This window comes from Electrona antarctica, assembly GCF_951216825.1.
Source record: "Electrona antarctica genome assembly, chromosome: 6".
NCBI lineage: Eukaryota > Metazoa > Chordata > Actinopteri > Myctophiformes > Myctophidae > Electrona > Electrona antarctica.
Genome location: NC_136811.1, coordinates 36,305,115 through 36,322,726, shown reverse-complemented (window position 1 = coordinate 36,322,726; position 17,612 = coordinate 36,305,115). Strand labels below are relative to the sequence as shown.

General features: G+C 41.3%; 1 protein-coding gene across 4 annotated transcripts; it reads right to left on the bottom strand.

The window, feature by feature from the left end:
- Positions 1-5,753: 5,753 nt before the first annotated feature.
- lsr (lipolysis stimulated lipoprotein receptor) lies at positions 5,754-17,443 on the bottom strand. Of its 4 annotated transcripts, none has more exons than XM_079504082.1 (11): positions 17,028-17,443; positions 15,494-15,826; positions 14,441-14,560; positions 13,320-13,376; positions 11,397-11,543; positions 10,229-10,426; positions 9,969-10,025; positions 8,636-8,767; positions 8,225-8,543; positions 6,963-7,431; positions 5,754-6,418 (listed from the first exon to the last, which is right to left on the bottom strand). In XM_079504082.1, exons 1-11 carry the CDS (start codon positions 17,065-17,067, stop codon positions 6,383-6,385), a joined length of 1,908 nt encoding a protein of 635 aa, XP_079360208.1. In that variant the 5' UTR covers positions 17,068-17,443; the 3' UTR covers positions 5,754-6,382. The 4 variants fall into 4 exon arrangements, with proteins under 4 accessions (XP_079360208.1, XP_079360209.1, XP_079360210.1 ...); XM_079504083.1 differs by having other exon boundaries at positions 8,636-8,764; XM_079504084.1 differs by lacking the exon at positions 13,320-13,376 and having other exon boundaries at positions 17,028-17,438.
- Between the last annotated feature and the right edge of the window lie 169 nt (positions 17,444-17,612).

The window sequence follows — 17,612 nt, the reverse complement described above, 5'->3', positions numbered from 1 at the left end:
CTCTCGCCACTCTCTGTACCAAGCCCCAACGGTGGGGAATAAACTGCCCCCCCCCCACCCCCCACCTTCACCACCAACATCACCATCACCCCTCCCATATGGAAATCAGTCCCCGAGTGTAGCAGCATTGTTCTGAGCCTTCGCCCCAAGGCTAAGCCATTCATAAATACGCACCCCACTCTACACCGGGTCACAATGGCCCACACTGTACTCTATCGCCCCAACAAATATGGGTGAGGCTTTGAGCTCCAAGGCCTTTCCAAACAAACACATGCGGTTAGTTTACACTGGACGGGACTGAACATATTCATTTATTTTGGATTGATGGAGTGTGCATCCTCTTGTTTTTGTTTTAGGTCACTATGCTAAAGGGCAACAAGCAGGATCGGTCAGGGGACAAGGATGGGTAGGGACACAAACAAACAACCAGGGAGCACATGGGGATGGGGGTGTTGGTGGAGGGGACCCTCTCTGAACCCCCTCAATGGCAGATGATGTGACAAAGAATTCCATATGAAGGATTTACCTTCATTACACGTGATGTCAAAGGCAATGTAAAGTCCTTGAGTTCCACTTTGTACTACAAGAAAAACTAAAAACTATTCATCTTACTAAATAACCCCCATGTTCTAACATTGTCCAGCGTATGACAGGGGTGTATGAAAACAAACACCAACATCTGTATAAGGAGAAGGTCCTATTTGAGATAAGCCTAACTATTCATGGATGTCCCTCTTTACACAAGCAATACTGAACCACACAATAAAACACGGAGTGTTAATAACTCCAACAGCGTAGAAATGGACTATGGATTTGACCATGCAACGCTATTTTGTAGATCCACATTGACGCCATTAACCTTGAGAGACATACAGTTCTAACGTATGTTCAGGTATAGGTACACTAGAGGTTGTAATAATGGAGATCATTTTGATCAATGGTCTGCTAACCACATCACACACAGCAATTTGCTAGAACTCACTTAGGTCCATGGTCAATGACAGTGACTGCCAAATGCTGACGTCAGACCATATTAGCCTCATTCATCACCATCAATAATCACAAATACAGTATATCTCATAAAGCATACATGAGACATGTACGATTGAGCACATTGTTGTTGTTGCACAGTGCACAGTAAAATCATTTAAAAGTTAAATGAACACTTGGGATTTCACTGTGTAAAGCGATTAGCCCTGCCACTGTTCTGAACCCCCAAGACTCCTCCACCAAGGCCATCACCCCCTCAACCTCCCCCACGCCCCTCTGGACACTGTAGCTATTGTCTCCCATGGCCTTCTGGGACAGCGGAGCAGCACAGCTAGAGCCTGACACCGCACAACACTGGGAAGTCGATGTGCACAGATAATTGTCTTTTAACCACAACAATCCCCTTTTTCTCTGCTCCATTGCTCGTTTTGCTCCCTTCTCTTTCTATCTCCCCCTCGTTCCTTTCTCTCGTTGGACCTTTTCTCTTGTCGTAGCAGGCATTAGCTAATTCCACACCGTGTTCGCTGGCTCTCTGTATACAGGTCATATTCATGTCCTATTGTTTTTTGGTGACAGGCACACAGAAATAAAACTGATTATCATTTTGTTTTGCTGCCTTCTATGTTAAAGCTTTTTATCCCACGATTTTACAACCCATTGTTTCACCCAGTGTCAATTATCTAATGTTATTTTAAAAAATGTTAAAAAAAGAAAAAACCTTTATTATTTATGATTTTTATCTCCGGAACCGGAAAGTAAAATCCTGTGTTACTTTAACCGAGTGTACAAATTTGGAACCAAAAGAACCTAAGGGCCCATTCCATGTGTACATTCTCTGAGTTGCAGACCTGTGCAGGTCCATTTGGTTCCTAAATGTTATAATTTAACCCCCATGTAGGACCCCTGTCGGTCCCCAGACCTCAAATTGTGTACCACTGCTGTAGACAAACAATGATGTCATCATGTATGCCAAACACACAGATATATAGACAGTGTTTTACGGTTTGTCTTGCACAGACAGAGGGGCGAGGTGGGGAGGGTCAAACATTGTGCTGGATGAAGATGAGCAGGGCAGTGAGAGGTGACAAGACAAATCACTGACAATGGGTTCATTGTGCCTCAATCAACTTTACTGGACAGCCATGATGGATGGATGATGTTTTGAAATGCATGGACAGCTTTTGGGGACAAACAGACACTGGCTTGTGCATTTATCTATTAACTAGCAGGTGTGCTCCTAGTTTATTACAGTCTCGTAATAGTCGTAGTCTTGTACGAGTTGTCTCGTAAACTTTAGGCGTTTAGCAGACGCGTATAGAATGTGTTTCACCAAGAGTGAGCATTTATGATAAAGGGTTCAGAATCTCACTCAGTGAAACTGAGCTTTTGTCACTCAGCTACTGATTGCGTGGCCCTAGGTGTCTGTACCTGTTCTGATTGCGTGGCCCTAGGTGTCTGTACCTGGCTCCCTTCTTTTTTCCCTCCACACCAAATCCAGAAACAGACAATCTACATCTGTAGATCTGAATGTTCGCTAATTATGACATGCCCAGAATAGAGAATGAAGGGTTCATGTGGTTAAAAGGAACATCTACAGTAGACATATTCACCCTACCTGGTTTCTCCAAGTTAGGGTATAAATAGTCTCGCATAGCCAGACAACTATTCCACAATCTCCGAATGCTATATACTACACATCCCAAAAGCGGAGAAAATAAAAGTATCTTTAAATAAAACATTTGCATGTCTGTAAAGACGAAACAGAAGGGGGGGAAGACTCCGGCATCTCATACGCTTTATCCCTCCCTGGATAATTTTCAGTGCTTCCGTTTTCCAGACTGTATGACGGAAGCATCTGAAAATTGTGGGAGGCAACTGTCTGGCTCACAAAACTAGGGTGGGTGTATGTATGTATGTATGTATGTATAGATATAGATATAGATATGTATAGATATAGATAAAGATATATATGTGTGTGTGTGTGTGTGTGTGTGTGTGTGTGTGTGTGTGTGTGTGTGTGTGTGTGTGTGTGTGTGTATGTGTGTGTGTGTGTGTGTTTTCTATCATTAAATAGTTTTATTATGTCCATGTATTATGAATAAATACAAACGTGAGCAAATGTAAGAACATTGAATTTGTTTATGATGCAAGACACATAACCCCCAACCGCTCACCCAATTTCGCCACGGGAACAAGGAACAAGTCTGCAAAAGGGTTTTGTGATTTCAATTTTCAAAATATGAACTTGTGATGCAGACATTTATCTTTGTCCATCTGTCCAAAAACCTAAGAATTAGAACAGAGCTCTGGATTATTGTCCCCATTTCACACGATATATCCACTGGCAAAATTGCTGTCCCTATATAGGCTATGTCACATGGGATTTTATTCCCTGTGGTGCATCCGGATCTGTCCTATACTTGGCTCACTTTGCCACATTAATAAACTTCATTAGAAGGAGTTGAAGCATGATATTGTCTTGTTGACTTGTTACAGTAATAATGGTCAGATTTTTTGACAATTACTTGCTGTCTTTTTCAATACCGTTTGTTTTGGCAGCCATCCTGATTCAAGATATCAATCAGGAATTGTAGAAATGTGTTTCAGTGTGCTCAAGATAGACACAACACAATGCACAAATCAGGATTGTTGAAAAAGACAGGATTGTGTGGATTTTAAATTGTATAGTTTCAGATGCATTAGAGGCCTTTGGCAGTAAATGAACAAAACATTTCAACCCCAGTCTCAAGCCTTCATATCAAGGATGGATTTACATATCAAATATGTTTTGCCATTTTCATGTGTAGTACCTAATGCTTTCTGTATACTACAGAAAAATATAACATTATGTATTGTTTCAAGTCACATAAGTTATTTTGGTAATTGCACGAGATTATACATGGAATGGCACTGAACATAAAGCACTCAGCAGAACATTCTCAGCTATATACTGTAGATCTTAAGGACATAGCAGGCTTATACATAGCCCCTACTGCATAGATGCTGTACATCACCCTATCTCATGAGTCATGGTTAGTCACTAGTGGTGCAGCACAACAATAAGACCACAAGAGTGCAACTTTCCCATAAAAGGTAATGGGACTTTGGACAATAGGGATGCAACAGTTAATCAGACTAATCCATTTAATTAGTTGGAAAATAAATAAAAACACGTCTCTATTATTACATGAATCGAAAACGTAACGAAGAGAATAATCTTTAACCATATAGTCGCAGCTCTGTTGGACACATGATTCCTTCGCTGTGGAAGTGCTATATGCACAGACAATATATCCACAAATAACTCATTCATAAACTGCAGGACAAACAGTCAAATAATGTTTTTCTTTTTCATTTGTTTCTCATTTCTGAGTAAGATAACTTTTGGATAACCACCACCAGCCTGTGACATAATTCCCTCTATCTTAACACTCCTCAGTATTTTCCATTTTCAGTTCCATAACTTCCATTACCAATGTCAGTTACTGTATGAACATTGTAATAGCAAAAATTCATCTGCACAAGTTCAAATATCGTTGAAATTCCGTAGTCACATTTGATTTGATTGTTGATCTGATATATAAATACATAGAGACTTGATCTGATATATATCTGATATACATTTGATTTGATTGTTGATTTGATATATAAATACATAGAGACTTGATCTGATATATAAATAGAGACTTTTAAATTATTTTGCACACAAATTTGACTCTTTATTTGTATTTATCATATTCTAGTGTCCTTTTTGCCTTGCCTTACACATAACACACGTACACCCGTAATCAAACCTAAACCTAACAACCAAATGTCATTGACGATTCACACTACATTTAAAATGTACACAAAGCAACTTTTACTAGCAGTAGACATTAAAAGACAGCAGAAGTTGAGGAGCAGCAGTTCTTACCTTGTTAGCGGGTCTGTACACAGTGAGAGGCTTAGCTGCAATGCCCACCAGAGAAATACCAGCATGTCCACTTCTCCTCTGGCATCTGCCTTCCTCCTGTTTACTCCCCTCGCCTTACTTCCTTTCTCCTACTCTCTCTCTCTCTCTGAGGCAATCTAGGATGGTGAAATCATTTGTTGAATTTAGACTGTTGTGATTAAACACTTGGGATTTATGATTATATTTATGTGTACATGTTTAACCACAGGAACCCTAGTGTCCCTACTTTGGTCATAACAGGTGAACATATAGCCGATCTACAAGCTCACAAGGCATTGTTGTGAACTTGTAGATAAGCGATTTTCAAAGAGACTTGGTGTAGAGGGACAAAAGGAATAGGTTAAATATAGACCCCTGGAGGTACCTGGTCACCCAATGTATTGATTAAAACGGATATATACTTGATATAAGTTAAGTTGCTACCTGAAAGTGCAATGCAGGCCATTGATTTTTTTGTATTAGGTAAAGGCATGGCCATGGCCCAGTAGATAGACCGACTTCAGTCTACACTACAGTATTCTCTGTAAGGAACTACACAAAAATGTAAATTAAATATGTAATATGAGAGGAAACATACTCACCTATGGCTTGGATTCTAAACATTATCTACATATACACAGGACCAAAATACTACAGGACCCAGCATATACACATACACAAATACTGTTGTTATAGGTTGTCTATGTACTGTAGGTAGAATTACCTAATAAGACACAACAAGCCAATAGCATTTCATTCCAGAGATGCAAAATAGTGGCATCTAGTGGTACAACACTGCAAATTGAACAAGTTATTTCACAACAATACAGGCCCATTTATAAAAGCTTTATTGTAAAATGTAGTATATTACATTGAACTAAACATGATTATAAAAAGACGGTATGACAAGTAGACCAGACAGTGGAGTTTAAAATTGAAACCAAGTACAAAAGAAGAAAAAACAAAACAACAACACTTAAAAGCTGAAATACTATTCTATGCAACAAAAATTCTAGCAAAGCTAGGATCAAATGTATTAATTATGTGAAACACTTAAACCCATGCAGCAAGTAAAAACAAATAACCAACACTCTTAAGATTACTTGAATGTCACCATCACACTCCATTCACACAACGTAATAAAAAAAAAGTTATAAAACTATAACTTAATCAACCAGACTTGTAGAGTGCAGAAGTTAAATTATTTATATCATAAGGCACTTGTGGCTGCCACAATGTTTTGTAAATTACGAGGCACGCAATAAACTACATTTCTGCTACTCGCCCTGCAAATAGATATGTACATATGATACTATATCCAGCATCAATTTGTGATCAGAGTTCCTGTCAAACATTTCATATATAAAAAAAAATTGAATCATCAACAGCAACATGAACAATATTTACAGTCTGAATTACACTGGTCTGTTTATCAGAACAGGTTGTTGACATCACGTCGCTCTACACCACCAGGCTCTCTCGACTCACAGCGCCGTTCTGTAACAACATTGGTGCTGGGTTAGAGTTGGAAAACCAAACTTGGAATAAGTACATCAATTACAATTGAATCATGTTAAATGCCTTAAGAGGAAGTCAGCAATTTGTCAGGTTATTTCTTTCCAAGGCCAATTTATGCTTCGCGCGACAACGACCAGTGTCGAATGACATGTCGTACAACAAAAGAGAGGTCAAAACGACAAAATGTGTTCTTCACAGGCAAATGACCTGTAAAAATGTATGGTCAGAGAGTGAGTCATGAGTACGCAACATTATATGAAATGTGCGCACATTTCATATGTTGTGTACTTGGTTGGGAAGACAAAGTAAGTCCTGCATTCACTTTCACTTTATATTTTGTGGTGATGTTGTCGGCAAGTCACAGACAGTATGGAATACTGAAAACTCAGATGTTGTGAGACACGTAGTGTGACGTGTCTTGACACTCAAAGCATAAATTGACCATCGGCTTCCAATCCACAGTCTACAATAAGTTACTCTGTAGAAGAGCATAAAGCACTCAACGTCTAGAGACGCAACTCACCTTGCGCAGGTTGCTTCTCTTGGAGGAGGACACACTCTCGTCTTCAGAGGCGTAAGGTGGGGGCGGTGGTGGTGGGAAGTCGTCACGGCGATTAGGATAGGATGCGGGTGGGGACAGGGGAAGGGCCGGGGCTCCACGCGGCGCCCTGCCGCGGTCCGACCGGTCGCTCTCACTGTCCAAGCGCTCGCGGCTCTTGGCCCTCTGCTGCTCGCCCAGTTTCTTTCTCTCCATGGCCTCTCGCAGGAAGCTGTCGTCATAGGCGTCCCGCCCACCTCTGCCGCCGCCCCCGCCGCCACGCCCGCGTTCTTTCTCCAGGTCCATCAGGTCGTCGCGGCTGCGGCTGCGTTTGCCCTGGAGGCCGCCTCCGCTTCCGCCTCCTCGCCGCCGCTCGTCAGGGGAATAGTCACGCCGTCTGCGGTCGTCATGGTCGTAGCCACTGCGTGCGCTGCTGCTCCACTCGTCATCCGAACTGCATGGTGACAACACACGGTAGTGGGTCAAACAAGAGGTCACACCCTCTAGGAATACTGTTTAACACACGATCTGGTCTAACGTAGCAAAACTTGATCCGTTTCATGAAGACAGATCAGAGTTGGAAAACCAACTCTAATATCTCACAAATATATTTGCAAATAAATATTAAACAGTTGGGTTTTTCAAGAATGTGTATAGTATATATGTAGATAGCATTGATTTTTCTCTCTCTTCTGCATTTTTTCACTACAGTTTGATTTATCTTTTTCTCATTGCTCTCCCTGTCCCCCACCCACCCTTCACAAAACATTATTTCACCCACTTTACAAATCTAAACCTGTGTTGTGACAATAAAGTTGATTTGCAAGATTCTGAATTGCACAATTCAAATGTCATAGCAAAGTACTAAATTGACATTCTCCTTTTCTTATGAAGCAAACCACACATATTCACAATCACTAAATTATACCAAAAACCCAGCCCACATCTTTGGTAATGAGTGTCAAACAGACAAGTCCCATCATGTTATGCCGTGCTTGCTTAGACCTGCCGTTTTCAATAAGGACACACATTTTTTACAAGGCTGTTGAAGATGACATACTATAGAAAGTGAAGCTTCTACTCTTACAAACTTGCACCCACTGGATAAAAACATTGTCGCACTGGATAAAAGTATTGGCTACATACAGTACCAAATACATAAATCAAATAATTGATGTTAAGGGAGGAGGAAGAATGCTTTTGCTGCAGAATGTAACTGAAGCTTGCGTCCAAGAAAGCAAACTCACCCTCTCCTGTGTCTGGGGCTGGGCCCATCGTCACGGCGATGTGGGGGGTAGTCGTCTCGGGGATAGCGGCGGGCGATATCATCAAGGTCGTCCATGGACTGGGCACGGCCGCGGGCCCCCATGTTGCCCCTTGAGGGGCCTCTGTCTCCGTGGCGAGGGTAGTCATCCCGCCGCTGGCCCTGCTGGGACACGCTGCTGATGGTGCTCATGGCTTCGTCATGGTCGTAGCCTCGGGCCTGTGGGGGAGGCTGAGGACGACCTCCGCGACCTCTGGGCTCGAGGCCGTCGTGCAGAGAACTCACTTCACTCATGACGTCCACTGGGAGAGGCAGAGAGAGAAATATAAGAAGAGAGACAGGAAAGCAGGACATAGGGCAGTGATTCTCAAAGTATATTATTGCGGCCACATACTGCGGTTGTACGGCCCAGAGGAGTCACCAGGTCTGGTTGGGTCCATGTTAGCCAGCTCCCGCTCCATGTAGTAGATGGCCCGCGTGGCATTCCCGTCTGGGTCCACTTGGATACGGTAGCCACTGCGATCTCCTGGAACAAGGATAATCAAATTCAGATTGCAACCTTGTGTTACCAGTAAAAACACAAGCACTACTCCAAGATTTGCACAGTAAGCTGAACAGACACCACCAGATCCCTGTTAAATACTCACACGGTATGTGTCTAATGAGCCAGAGTGTGGGCCGTGACAAAACAACAAAAAACTGAATCTGGACACTTGTTGCTAACTAAAACCACTCAGCCCTTCAAATCAATGCAAGTGAACACACAAAATCCAGTCCCTAGTCAAATCAAGCACACAATAATTCTCAAAAATCACAAATGTGTCGGATTTATTTTTTAATTTCCAATGGGTGTTATCGATTGCAGAGCAGACCAAAATGTTTCTTGAACAAAACGTGCAGCACATCCACATTTCTGGAAACATTTGAGGAATGAAATAAGTAATATAATGCAGGAACAGAGTTTGCACGCATGCATGCATGCAAACTTCCTGCATTATATTACTTATTTAATTCCTCAAATACGTATGTACATACATACGTATGTACATACGTACATACATATTTTTTTTTAAGTAAGTTTGTGATTGTGAAAGCAGTAATAAAGGAGCATCCCAGATAGTGCAGGACAATCACACTTTGCATTTGACAGTTGCTTAAATTAGCAGGTCAACTGCACTGTCATAAGTTGTGTGTTTGAAATTGAAATGCTTTCTAACTTAATGTGGGACCTATACAACATGCATGCCAGCATGCCCTTATTTGTAAAACCTTCCTTTGAACCATACATTGTTTGGCAGACGTTCAATCACTGAAGGGTTTTAAGCTGCAGGTGTGTACATGGCAGTGGATGACAAAATTGTCTCCAATACATCATGTAGGGCCATGCCAGTGAGTGGCTTGATGACAGCATCAGTAAAATGTGCACCGTCATTGACAATGTTGTAAACAGGATGCTTAGCATTCTATATGGGTTTCATACCTAATGTGTGTGCATTATCATAACAATATTGTAAATTGCTTCATAAAAATGTACATTCCTTCCTTGTAGGTAGCTACAAAAAGATGCCTACTGGAGACATTTTTACATTGTATCCAACATAAATCAAGTCAAAACATGGCTTCAATGTAGTCGCAGAATATGCTGTGAAGCATTTGAAAGACAGGATGTAGTACTAGTGGCACTAATAGACTTGGCAGTTTGTGTATGCATTGTCTCAGCTACTCACTGTGGTCCCCGCCGTTGTCTGGGTCATGCAACAGAGGCACCTGAGAGCCTTGTCCCACTGCAGAGAGACAAAACCACACAGAAACATGAGTCATAAACAAGGCTCAAAACCTGAAAAGCTCCCAGACAATTACCAGAAACTGCTGACTAGCTTCCACTCAAAATCTCAGAGAGTATATATTCTTTGTTTACTTTTTTACTTTCAACTCTGGCCCTTGTGTTCAATTTCAACATTAGTGTGTGTGTCTGTGTACTACTCACTTGAGCTGGCTCCATCATATTCACGGCCATAACCATTCATGGGAGGGGGGCCCCCACCTCCATTGGGCAATGGAAGCAGGGGCATTCCAGGCTGCATTCCCCCAGTGTATGGTGGCTGGGCATACATACTGGGGGCATAGAGCGTTGGAGCATAATGACTCGGTATGCCTTTCTTCACTGCTTTGCCTGCTTCATACACTAGGAAAGAAGAAAAGGGTCATGCTATCTCCTGTTGTTAGATCCATAAGGGAGGGAAGAGGTATGCAGGTGATGGCCTTTTGTCAATCTGTGTGGATATACACAATCAATGAAATGCCATGGACAAGTACAAAGGTAAAAACAGGATAAAACAGATATGACATAATGCTAAGACTGTTCCGCTTCTAGGCTCTGTCCTAATATCAGTTGCGCTGCATACTGTACATTTGTAATAAAGTTGCTGTGTACAAGGAATGTGGTATGCACTGCAATGTTGATTTGACACTCCCATGTACATTTTCACAACACTAAATCCGACAAAAAAAGTGAAAAAAGCTCATCTGCCAATAGACTTAAGTGAGGTGCTGGAGTCACAAAAGTTTAGATGTGAAAAAAAATAAAGGGAGGCTCCGCACACTCCAATCTGTGCACAATCGGGTATTTCTTATTGCAAGCTTTCGGTCTATTAAACTTCTTCAGGCATCAAAACTAAATCCCAAACTCCTATCCCTATTGGTATATAGGGTGTGTGTGTGTGTGTGGAGTGTATATCAGAGACGCATACTTCCCACAGATTACAACCACACACGGAGATTTTGAAAACATGACCAATGACAAAAAACTCCCATATCTGCTGGGCGAAGTACAACAATGTGCAAACACAGCAGCAAGATTCGTGAGTTGCTGTGATAGGAGAAGGATATCAAACGGAACACAACCACCCTAAAGACTAATCATTGTGTATATTCCTGCACTATACCTGCATCCAGTGACCTTGGTACAATATAGAAATTGATCTATTGAAGATTCTGACGTTCAAATGTATATATTTTTTGTTTTGATTGTATTGCTGTATTGTTGTATTGTGCTTTCTGCTTTGGCAATGTAAACGTATGTTTTCTCATGCCAATAAAGCCCTTTGAATTGAATTGTATATGTGTGTCAGGGGAGGGGGTGGAGGGGTACTTACGTGCTCGTGGGCAACAGCAGCGTTCGGGACAACAAGGGCAGCTGATGTAACAGCAGCAGGTATGTGGACAGCACTGGCACCAGCAAATCCCGATGAGGAGCAGAAGCAACAGGAATCCCATGACCACCAGCACAACTAACAGCCAATCTGAAAGGAGAAAGCAGCAGAGTACAGTAGGTGGAGGGATGACACATCTCTAGCACTATTACTTCCTCTTGCTACGATTTCCTAAAAAGGAAAGACAGTTGGACATGCTGCACATTCAATCATAAAAAAACCTCTTTGCTCTGTATGTGTGTGTTGCCAATTGCCATGCCAACAACTTGTGATTTTGTTTTGTTTTTCCAAGCCTTTTAGGGAACCTCAATGATAATGATCAACACAACAGAGAAATGCCAGTATACCATATAAAAGTCCATTCACAATATCACGTTATTCCTTCTTTGATATTTTGTACTTAGTTTTCCAACCAACAATGCATTAAAGTTGATGTCTTATCTGACAGGAATTCTGAAACGATTTGTTCTTAATAGAGACAGCAAGCAATAAAGCAGAACATATTCTATGAATAGGACAGACTAATTAATCACAGTCTATAATTATTAAAGACTCCACTGACTCATATAGTGCAAGGGGCATGTCATGTTTTCTAAATTGTGGCCTTCTTTCATATTCATAACTAAACCAAAACCTTATCTACTGAGGTCTACAGTTGGAGGCCATCGATATTGTCCTTTTCTTTTTGCTGAGGTTTGCGTGATCTGCGCAAAACCCCTTTTGGTGTTTTAAACATTATGTTATAATTTAGCTATTGAAAAATAGCAGATCTACAAGCTCATAGCGCGCCACCGAGTGGCGCGCTACGAGCTTGTAGGTCTGCTATTTTTGAAAAATCGTGAAAATATTTATTTCAGAAAACTGGAGGATTTAGAAGGATTTTTTTTAAATTTTGAGGTCAGGCCTAAATGGGTCAAATGATAAGGGACAATATCGGTGGCACCCAACTGTAAGTACAAGACCCACACATTGATATTAGGGAGTGGCACTTTTTTTGGCCCATGGCCTAAAAGGAAACGTAAAAGGAAACTTGTACATATTTTGCAATAATCCAAATTGGATTGATAAAAACACATGGAGTGTTTAGTGTAGTGTAGTACACAACGCAATGCAATGTGCTTTGAGGTTTAGTAAAACCAGACAATCAGGTTTGACATTCCCATTGCAGACTACGGTTTGTCTCAGGGGTGTCTGCTCATGCACATGAGAGTAACACCACCACCACTGAACACGAAAAGATAGAATACAGTTATATTAACCCTCCCTTAAAATGGTGACTGTTATGGTAGAGTGCAATTGTTCTGCAGAGGAGAATGTACAGGAGTGAAACTGATAAGGAACTGTGAGATGAATGCCCTTGTTGTTACAAGGTACCCAGAGACTGTCCCTGTGCTCAAAGTCAGGCTGTTGTAGCAGCCAATCCATATTAAAAGAAAGAGAATGGAAGACAGATACATGGAAAATGAGTGAGAATGAATAGCTTGTTTTCCTCTCTCTGGATTAAGAGCGTCTGGGAAATGCCTACATTGTAAATTGTAATAGTTTTCCACATAGATTGGGGTGGAGGCAATTTTACATTAAGCTTTTGTTTTGAAATGACCTAATGACCTGCACGACAACATACTTGCATGTGTTTCAGTTACTACAGATTAGTCTTTTAATATAGTCTTTTAGACTGAAGCTATAGTATGAGATGTATACGTTTTGAACATACATAAATGGTAGTAATATCAAGTAGGGCCACTATTATAAACCCGAGTTTCATATACGACATGTTTACTAAAGTTATCCCCAAGAAATTGAAACTAATGTGTCTACTATTGGACTAAATATGACTAAACTCTATTAAGGGGCTTGTAGTACTACCTTCCATAACCAGTAAGTCAATGCCAGGCAGGAGGTCAGTAGTATTTGACTTTCTCTCTGTGAAAGAAAGATAAAGCCATAATTACTTAAAGTGCCCCTGTATATCTATCTGTGCTGCCTACAAATTGTGCAGTGGCACTGAAACCTGTAAACCTCAATGTATTTACCTACATTCATCAGCCTGCACTGCCTGCAGTGTGACTCAGCTAGCGCAAACACCAAATCCATGACAAAACAAAAAACCTGATTTCTGGCATAAACTCCTCCCAGAAACCCACAAATATGAATTGAATGAGTTTCAGGTTCCGTTCATAGGACGTGTCCACACGTCATAGGGAATCCAATCGACGGATGCATAGGACGTGTGTACACCTATATTTTATTTTCAAATGTAAGACTTATTTTCTTCGTTCGACCTCAGCCTAACCTCCAAAGAACCCCATCAAGTAGCCTATGTTTTTTCAGACGGTCTGGTATACCATAATTATTCCATGCGAAATGGAATAATAATTATACACTGTAGGCTAGTCAATGGAGGAAATGATTAGCAGACGGTAATACATTTTTTCCCAAAAAAACCTTGGCACAGCATACTACGTATAGCCTATAACGGGACTACACCACTGGTAATAGTCAAAGTAAAGCCAAGATGATGAGTTGTACTTTATTGATCCCTATGGTGTTCAGGCCCAGCTCTAAGGCCAGTGCTTTATTCCAGGGGTTCTCAACCCGTGGGTCGCGACCCCTCGGGGGGGTCCCCAAATTATTTTGAAAAAGAAAAAAAAAAAAGGGGGGGGGGGGGGCATTCAGTTTGCAACTGAATGGCTGGAAAGTGGGAAATGAAGAGTTTACATATAGTACATAGTACATGCATACACCTTCCCTAATGATTATATCTGGTTTCAGTATTTATTTATGGTGTATTGTCTCTATTATTAAGGTTATTGTAGCAGTCAATTTATATTGGGGGTCGGGAGGGGGCGGGGCGGGGGTCCCGAGACATTGCCAAAGCATTTCCGGGGGTCCCCGGCCAAAAACGTTGAGAACCCCTGCTTTATTCAATGGCACTAGCAGGAGAGTGAGTGAGTGTGTGATAAATATGTTCTGATGGGGGTACTTACCAAGAACTATTAGCTCTGTATAATCTTCACCGTTTCCAGTGAGGTCCTGGGCAGACACCACAGAACAGATATAGACACCACTGTCACCCCATGCTGTCTGGGCCAAGTTCAAATCAGCATCTGTGAGAAACAAGAGGAGTGTTTGAACCCACAGCTGATGATATACTGACCACTTTGAAGTGGCCCAAGCTATTTCAACAACAGGATTATTCTAATCTTCCAACCCATTTTCTCTCCCCTAACCTCGTCCTTGTCCAACCTTGTAAAGCCAATGCTAGTCTGATTGCATGGCGTTATTTTTAATGCGAGAAACAAATTATGTCCTGCTCTTCTATCCCCAGAACCATAATTACTGTCTCTTGGATGAAGGAGATGTCCAAACACTGTCACCTGTCAGAGAGGTATTGGTTTCTGACACATTTACCCACAGAAGCACAAGTGTTTCTGAGGTAGTGTGTGTAGTCATGTAGCCATGTGTAGCCCCAAAAGATTTCTTGGAGTATGTGATGCTAAATGGAATGCCCAGGTTCAACATAGAAACAGTTCAAACTGCAGACTACTTGTCATGGTATATGCAAATAAATTTTTTTTTTTTTAAACACACATTCATAATAAACCTTTAGTATAACACAATTCAAGGGTGCAGCACAATTAATTATGTATCTAACTGTATACTATTTATGTTACTAACTAATGCAGAGTGCAGACATCTACATTCATCCAGTGTAGGGAGTATGAAAGTGCACAGGAAAATTGGATTAACACACATCAACCGCCTTGAGAAAGGCTATGGCTGAAACATCAGGTGGTAACATCCATTATTTGTTGATATCAATAAAACCATGAACAAAAGAGAATATCGATTTCTGTGTGTGCACCTCATTTTATTTTAATTGTTTTGAGCACCTCATTTTCCAGCCTGCTATTTACATTCTTTCTTGATCGACACCACGACTACAGACTACAAAAGACAGCTTATCTGCAGTGTTTCCCGTTAGGACCTTCTTCATGAGGATTTTTTATCACGCTGCCCAAAATGCAAGAGCCACTCACTGTTCAAGACGCTGATCTTACGTCCCTGGTATTCTGGGCCAAGCGTGACGGAACTTCCCTGCTTGGACACCACAGTGCGCACTGTCCTAAGGTTGTCACTACACTCAATGTTGGCATCATAGTTGGGGTTGTTCTGTGACAAAACGTTCTCTGCACTGCTGGGGTTCAGTGCAGCCTGGATGGGGTCTCGACAATACGACTTGTACCTCCAGGTGACAACGGGCGGATTCCCAGAGGCGGTCGTCTGGTAGTTGCACTGGAGGAGAACAGGCTGAAAAAGAATGACAATGTACCTCCTTGTAGGGCACTGTACAGATATGGCCATGGTAGACCCTGGTGGGAAAGAGAAATAGGACAGGTTACAATGAGGAAATACTTTCGTTTGTGTTGTTTATTAGATTCTCTCAGAATACATCATTTTAAAGCCCACTGTCATTTAGAGCCTAGGCTATGTCCGTCCAATATTTCATACCATCTATAACTGTGCCATGCTGTCATTTTCTCGGTTGATAGACTGAGTCAGTGCGTGTAATGATGAGTAATGACACACCTTTGATTTCATTAGAGCAGCCTGGAGGCAGGCACTACATGTTTTGGGGACTCTTGAGATTCTGAGTAGCACTTAGGACAAGTAAATTGCCATGCTATGTACTGTAACTGACTTATGAGACAGTATGGGAAATTGAAAAGTTGTGAAGTTGCAGATGGGTGCCCACTTGATCCAGCCAACACCCCACCATAACCACAACCATTTGACTGGCTCACTCACATCCATAAACCTTAACACCATTGATCTACCGGTATTCTAGCCTTGATCAAGACTTTTTGCATATATGATTAAATATCAATAAATAAAATACATATATGATAGTCTTGAATTACATTTGATCGGCTCCTGTGTATTGATAAAGGTCTATAGTTGCACATAGGACATAGGTGTTTAAAAGATCTGATAAGTGAAGTAAGGAACTCCCTAATGAACTTAAAATCTGTGATTGACTGATTGAGTAGCCTACCTACTTTATTAACTGTCCTGTACAAAAGTACAGGACAGTTCAATACAAGGTCTAGCTGCTAAGATAATTTATAACCCAAGAAAGCACTATGGCTTCATTGGCTTGTTTCCATTGGGGTCCTTCGTATTCAATTAATCTGTACCAAATGTTTGTTTTGTTTTCTTGAGTAGACTATGCTAATCTTCACATATTGTACAACAGTAGGTGCCATAGGTGGGCGACTGGGCGCATCAGATCTAGGCTAGCTAGCCTACTTGTTGTTGGCCTACACACTCGCTGTGAGTATTGAGTAGGCCAGAAAAGAAGAAAAAACATAGCCTGGCTATAATAATAAAAATGTCAAAACAAAACAAACATTGGGAAACGAATTTAATTGAAATCTTCTTTAATGAAAGATAATAATCACCAACATTACATGAGGCCTTACAAGGTTTCGAGCACATAAAGCATTATCAACAGGAAGCGGGCCCACCCTTTTAGGAGGAAAAAAGAAAAAGAAAAAGTCGAGCCTAGCCTACCTGTTGCCATCAGGACGGCCGCGACCAATGTCCAAAACATTTTTAAATCCACTTTTCCTGGGGGTCCGAGCCGACGCAACTATTGTAAAACTTCCAAGGAGTTAATTAAAATCGAAACCATGTAATTTAATGTTTCATGTTCTCAACCAGGTAACTCCATTTTGGGTCTTTGTTTGGCTACTGTCGATAACACTCCGTGCTCTGCTGCGCCAGGTCTAACCGACAGGTGAGGTGAGTCTACACACAGGAGGCAGGCTCCATTGCGAAATATGGGTGTGGGTGAAACCTTAGTGTTATTTTGTTTCCAACAGTAGTCCAGATTAACAACACATGCCTTGTTCTGAAAACAATTCGTAACTACACTAAACTAAACTAATTCCATTCTTTTAAAGTTCGTTTCAGTAGAGCGGTTTCATATGGCTGTGATATGCCATCTCCACCTATCGGCGAGTTGGTACGGTCCAGAGAGAATGACACAAGCCAAGGAGTTAATTTTTAACGTGTGTAATGTATGTATGTGTGTGTATGTGTGTGTGTGTGTGTGTGTGTGTGTGTGTGTGTTGTGCTTATGACTTATATTCAGTG

Excerpts from the sequence above, each read along its gene's own strand:
- lsr (XM_079504082.1), bottom strand. The coding sequence starts at position 17,067 with ATGTTTTGGACATTGGTCGCGGCCGTCCTGATGGCAACAG. Across the intron at positions 8,544-8,635 it reads CTCTGGGCCGTACAACCGCA|TGGACGTCATGAGTGAAGTG; the intron begins GTATGTGGCCGC and ends TGCCTCTCCCAG. Across the intron at positions 7,432-8,224 it reads AGCCCCAGACACAGGAGAGG|TTCGGATGACGAGTGGAGCA; the intron begins GTGAGTTTGCTT and ends GTCACCATGCAG.